This window comes from Palaemon carinicauda, chromosome 7 (assembly GCF_036898095.1).
Source record: "Palaemon carinicauda isolate YSFRI2023 chromosome 7, ASM3689809v2, whole genome shotgun sequence".
NCBI lineage: Eukaryota > Metazoa > Arthropoda > Malacostraca > Decapoda > Palaemonidae > Palaemon > Palaemon carinicauda.
Genome location: NC_090731.1, coordinates 31,701,780 through 31,707,509, shown reverse-complemented (window position 1 = coordinate 31,707,509; position 5,730 = coordinate 31,701,780). Strand labels below are relative to the sequence as shown.

The 5,730-nt window shown below is 36.9% G+C and overlaps 1 protein-coding gene across 3 annotated transcripts in view; it reads right to left on the bottom strand.

The window, feature by feature from the left end:
* Nucleotides 1–1,036: 1,036 nt before the first annotated feature.
* LOC137643911 (Ig-like and fibronectin type-III domain-containing protein 2) overlaps nt 1,037–5,730 on the bottom strand; it is a 274,344-nt gene continuing 269,650 nt past the window's right edge. For all 3 annotated transcript variants that reach the window (XM_068376666.1, XM_068376667.1, XM_068376668.1), the window contains one exon: nt 1,037–1,377. In XM_068376666.1, the coding sequence (XP_068232767.1) occupies nt 1,135–1,377 (243 nt within the window). In that variant the 3' untranslated portion in view covers nt 1,037–1,134. The remainder of the gene's footprint in view (nt 1,378–5,730) is intronic.

Here is a 5,730-nt window from a genome sequence, read left to right as displayed (position 1 = left end):
AGCTCCAAATGAATAGCAAATGCAAGATGTTTTAGCCATAATTCTTATGTATCAGATATGAGATTCACTTGTAATAACCTGTTTGGTCAATGTCCTCACAAAGGCACTGACTAGAAACAAAACACAAAACAAAAAAAGGAACACATGCTCTACAATCCTACATTGTATAAAACCCTCAGAAGATACATATTCCTCTACAATGATGCAAAATAGTGTTTCAGACGAGTATTGTATTATGCTAAAAAGTAAAATTAGGAAATAAAAAGTTTTAGTCTTTCAATATCAATGTATACTTGAAGCTCCTGCTGCACACTTTTGTCATATACTAACACGTCTTGTGACTCTTGTATTATCTTAAATTTGAAACTAATATGGAAATAAGCTAATAAATCAGAATAGTATTGAAGAATGCTTTATGAAAGTTGTTTACAATACAAGGTATATATTTTCATTTTAAAGCTTTAATAATCCAGTCAGGTAGGAAGAATAAGGAATACAACAGGCCTGGAATAAAGTATGCACACACACAATATATATATATATATATATATATATATATATATATATATATATATATATATATATATATATATATATATATATATATATATATATATATATATATATATATATATATATATATATATATATATATATATATATATTATATATATATATATATATATATATATATATATATATATATATATATATAATATATATATATATATATATATATATATATATATTGTGCCCCAAAATCATGTATACACTATTCTACTTTGAATAGCTAATAAACTTTATTTTATTTCAGATTTGATTTTGGAGTAAGAATGGCGGATATTGGGCTTACGTTCGAGCAAAAAAAAAATTTTCTGAAAACATTCTGGAAATGTGAAAATAAAGCTGAAGTGCAAAGACGATTTACGAGTGAGTTCCACAGAGATGCCCCAACACACGTCACCATTCCCCGAATCGTATATAACTTTGAAAATCATGGGACCATCCAGTGCATGAGAAAAGGACATTCAGGACGAAGAAGAATGTACATTTGAAGGAGTTCAGCCTCGTCACACTGCAGACAAGGTTGCTGTCACTGGGAATATACACTGACCATAGCACACCTAATAATTACTAGCTACTGAATCGTTTATATCCTCCATTACTCGGGAGATCATCTTGGAATCCTGGTGTTGTGGTGGACGCGGTTTGGAGGTTCCACATGCCATTGTTTATGTTCATTGGTGAGATTCCATTTTCGCCAATTTCAGTACCACCAATGGTGCCATGCATGCCATCTGTGATGGTGCCATTCATTCTGCCGTTCATTCCAGATGTTATATTTCCGTTGCGGCTACCATTTGGAGTTTCTGCAATCTGTAAAATTATGAAATAAAAGGTTTTAGTCTTTCAATATCAATGTATACATGAAGCTCCTGCTGCACACTTTTGTCATATACTAACACGTCTTGTGACTCTTGTATTATCTTAAATTTGAAACTAATATGGAAATAAGCTAATAAATCAGAATAATATTGAAGAATGCTTTATGAAAGTTGTTTACAATACAAGGTATATATTTTCATTTTAAAGCTTTAATAATCCAGTCAGGTAGGAAGAATAAGGAATACAACAGGCCTGGAATAAAGTATGCACACACACACAATATATATATATATATATATATATATATATATATATATATATATATATATATATATATATATATATATATATATATATATATATATATATATATATATTGTGCCCCAAAATCATGTATACACTATTTGACTTTGAATAGCTAATAAACTTTATTTTATTTCAGATTTGATTTTGGAGTAAGAATGGCGGATAATGGGCTTACGTTCGAGCAAAAAAATTTTTTTCTGAAAACATTCTGGAAATGTGAAAATAAAGCTGAAGTGCAAAGACGATTTACGAGTGAGTTCCACAGAGATGCCCCAACACACGTCACCATTCCACGAATCGTAGATAACTTTGAAAATCATGGGACCATCCAGTGCATGAGAAAAGGACATTCAGGACGAAGAAGAACATCGACAAGCCCAACTAAAGATCAAGATGTTATTGATAATGTTCAGAATTCCCCACGACAACCTGTTCGTCAACTGTCACGTGAAACAGGTATCCAAAAATCGAGCATCCATCGCATTTTGAAGCATACGCAATGGAAAAATGTTATTTCAGCGCTAGTTCATGCTCTAAACGAAGATGACCCTGATTGAAGGATTGAATTCTGCGAGTGGTACCGTGCACGATGTGCAGACGATAACACGTTTTCACTGAAAATGATCTGGAGTGGCAAAGCCACATTTAAATTAAATGGCCGAATAAATCGCCATAACTGCAGTTACTGCGCGCAAGAAAATCCTCATCTTACATTGGAACGTCACTTGAATTTGCCTAGAGTCACTGTCTGGTGTGGACTTTCAGCTAAGGGACTTATTGGACCATTCTTTTTCAAAGGCACAGTGACTGGGTTGAATTATCTCGACATGTTGCAAGAATTTGCTATGCCATGCTTTCAAGAACAATTTGGAGATGCTGAGTTCTACTTCCAACAATATGATGCACCCCACACTTTCATTGTGATGTGAGAGGATATCTGGATGAAAACCTGCAAAACAGATGTATTGGAAGAAGAGGGGCCATTAAATTTCCTCTAGGTCGCCAGATTTGACACACATGGATTTGTATTGTGGGTATTTTTAAAAGACAAGGTGTACAGCAGAAAACCTAAAACAATGGACGAACTTAGAGAGGCAACTGAAGAAGAATGTGCTCAGATACCGAGAGTAATGCTACTAACAGTTTGTAGTTCAATATTTTCACGATGCGAAAAGTGTATAGAGCAGAACAGCAACCAGTTTGAACACTTTATGTGAGGTGATCTTTTTTTTTTTTGAACATTCTCAAATTGCCCCATGTATCCTTAATTTTTCACAGTGAACTCTCAGAATCTTTAAATGTGAATTGTTTTTCTCCTGTGAATATGTTTTCCATGTTGATATCAATAAATTGAACAAATTTTAACATTCCAAAGAGTGTATACATAATTTTGGGACACCCTATATATATATATATATATATATATATATATATATATATATATATATATATATATATACATACATATATATATATATATATATATATATATATATATATATATATATATATATATATATATATATATATATATATATATATATATATATATGTGTGTGTGTGTGTGTATTTAAATATAAATGTGTATGCATGTATACAGTATATATATATATATATATATATATATATATATATATATATATATATATATATATATATATATATATATATATATATATATATATATATGTGTGTGTGTGTGTGTGTGTGTGTATTATATGTATCTATATATACACGCATATATGTATATATATGCATGTGTGTATATATTTAAATATAAATGTATATATATATGCATATTTACAGTGTATATATATATATATATATATATATATATATATATATATATATACACTGTAAATATGCATATATATATATACATTTATATTTAAATATATACACACATGCATATATATACATATATGCGTGTATATATAGATACATATAATATATATACACACACACACACACACACACACACATATATATATATATATATATATATATATATATATATATATATATATATATATATATATATATATACATATATATATATATATATATATATATATATATATATATATATATATGTGTGTGTGTGTGTGTGTGTGTGTGTGTGTGTGTATATATATACATATATATATGTGTTGGTGTGGTATGCTGTCAGGTGCCCTTCTGGGTGGTCGTAGGGTCGTCACGGATTGTAGCAAGCTCCGCAACCCACAGGTGGCACAGAACTACAAGGAGGCCTGCGAACAACACCTCGCCTACCCCGTGGGTCAGGCCACTGTTGAGCACCACTGGACCACCCTCAGAAACGCCATGGCCCGTGCCGCGGAGGAAACACTAGGCTACACCACCAAGAAACGGCAGGATTGGTTTGATGAGAATGATGCTACCATCTTTCTTCTCATTGAAACCAAACGACAAGCACGCCTGACTTTGGAAAACCAACTAACAGCAGCTAACAAATGTGCTCACAAGGTGGCTGAAGCTGGTTACCAAAGAGGAATCCGTGAAGCCCAGAACACCTGGTGGCAAAGAAAAGCTGCAGAAATACAGAGTTTCGCTGACCAACGTGACCTGCGCAACTTCTATGCAGCAACAAAGGAAATATTCGGTCCCACACGGTCATCAGTGGGCAGCCTGAAGGACGTGGATGGGGCCACGACCATCACCGACAGCGAGGGCATCCTGGCCAGGTGGAGGTCTCACTTTGAGAACCTCTTCAATGACCAAGCAGACACCCCAGACGATCTCCTGCGAATGACTCCGCAGCATCCCGTCCGTCACTGGATGGCAATACCACCCTCCATCCATGACTTCAACAAGGCCCTGCAGCGCATGAAGCCCGGCAAAGCCCCAGGGCCAGACAACATCCCGTTGGAGCTCCTCACTCACGGAGGCCCCGGTTTGAGGAACCGTTTGATGCTCCTTATACTGAAAATATGGGAGACCAAGACTCTCCCCAATGACTTCCGCGATGCAAACATCGTTACCATCTTCAAGAAGGGAGACAGGGAGAACTGTAACAACTACCGGGGAATATCACTACTAAGCATCACGAGTAAGTATTTCGCTCAGATTCTCCTTGACCGCCTCCTTATTCTCGCAGAAGACGTACTGCCAGAGTCCCAGTGCGGTTTTCGACCTTCCCGCGGGACCATAGACATGATCTCCTGTGCGTGACAACTACAAGAGAAGAGCCTCGAACAACAACACCCCATAATGTTCATCTTCTGGGATTTGAAAAAGGCCTTCGACAAAGTACCTCGACCTGCCATGTGGGCTGTCCTCAAAAGATATGGCTGCCCACCCGATTTTGTCAAGCTGGTGCGTGCCCTCCATGACGGAATGGTTGGGAGAGTCTGCCACCAGAACTCTCTTTCAGACCCATTCCCCATCAACGGCGGCCTGAACCAGGGCTGTGTTCTGGCCCCAACGTGTTTCTCACTATACACCGCAGCAATGCTCAACGAGATTCCCCCAGACACACCCTCAGTTGACCTACGTTTCCGCATGGATGGAGGCGCTTTCAACCTCGCCAGACTCCGCGCCAGAACCAAGACCACCTTGTGTGCAGTGCGAGAACTGTAGTATGCTGACGACAATGCCACCCCAGGTCAGACGGCAGAGGACCTGCAGTCGTTAGCTGATGCATACAACTCTGCCTACGAACGTTTTGGGATGCAAGTCAACACAGATAAAACTAAGACCCTCATCCAACATCCACCAGGACTGATGCTCCCAAACTTCAATAGCACAATGAATGACCAACCGTTAGAACAGGTGGACCAGTTCTCCTACCTAGGGAGCATCCAAACATCAACTCCCACAAGTAAAAAGGACGTGGAGAATAGGATCAGGGCAGCCCACTCCGCCTTTGGCCAACTCAACTGCCGCGTATTTAACAACCACGCACTGACAATGACCACCAAAATAATGGTGTTCAGGGCAGTAGTCCTCTCCATGCTCCTGTATGCATGTGAAACATGGACGCTATATAGAAACGTGCCTCGCTGACCAGCGTGGAGG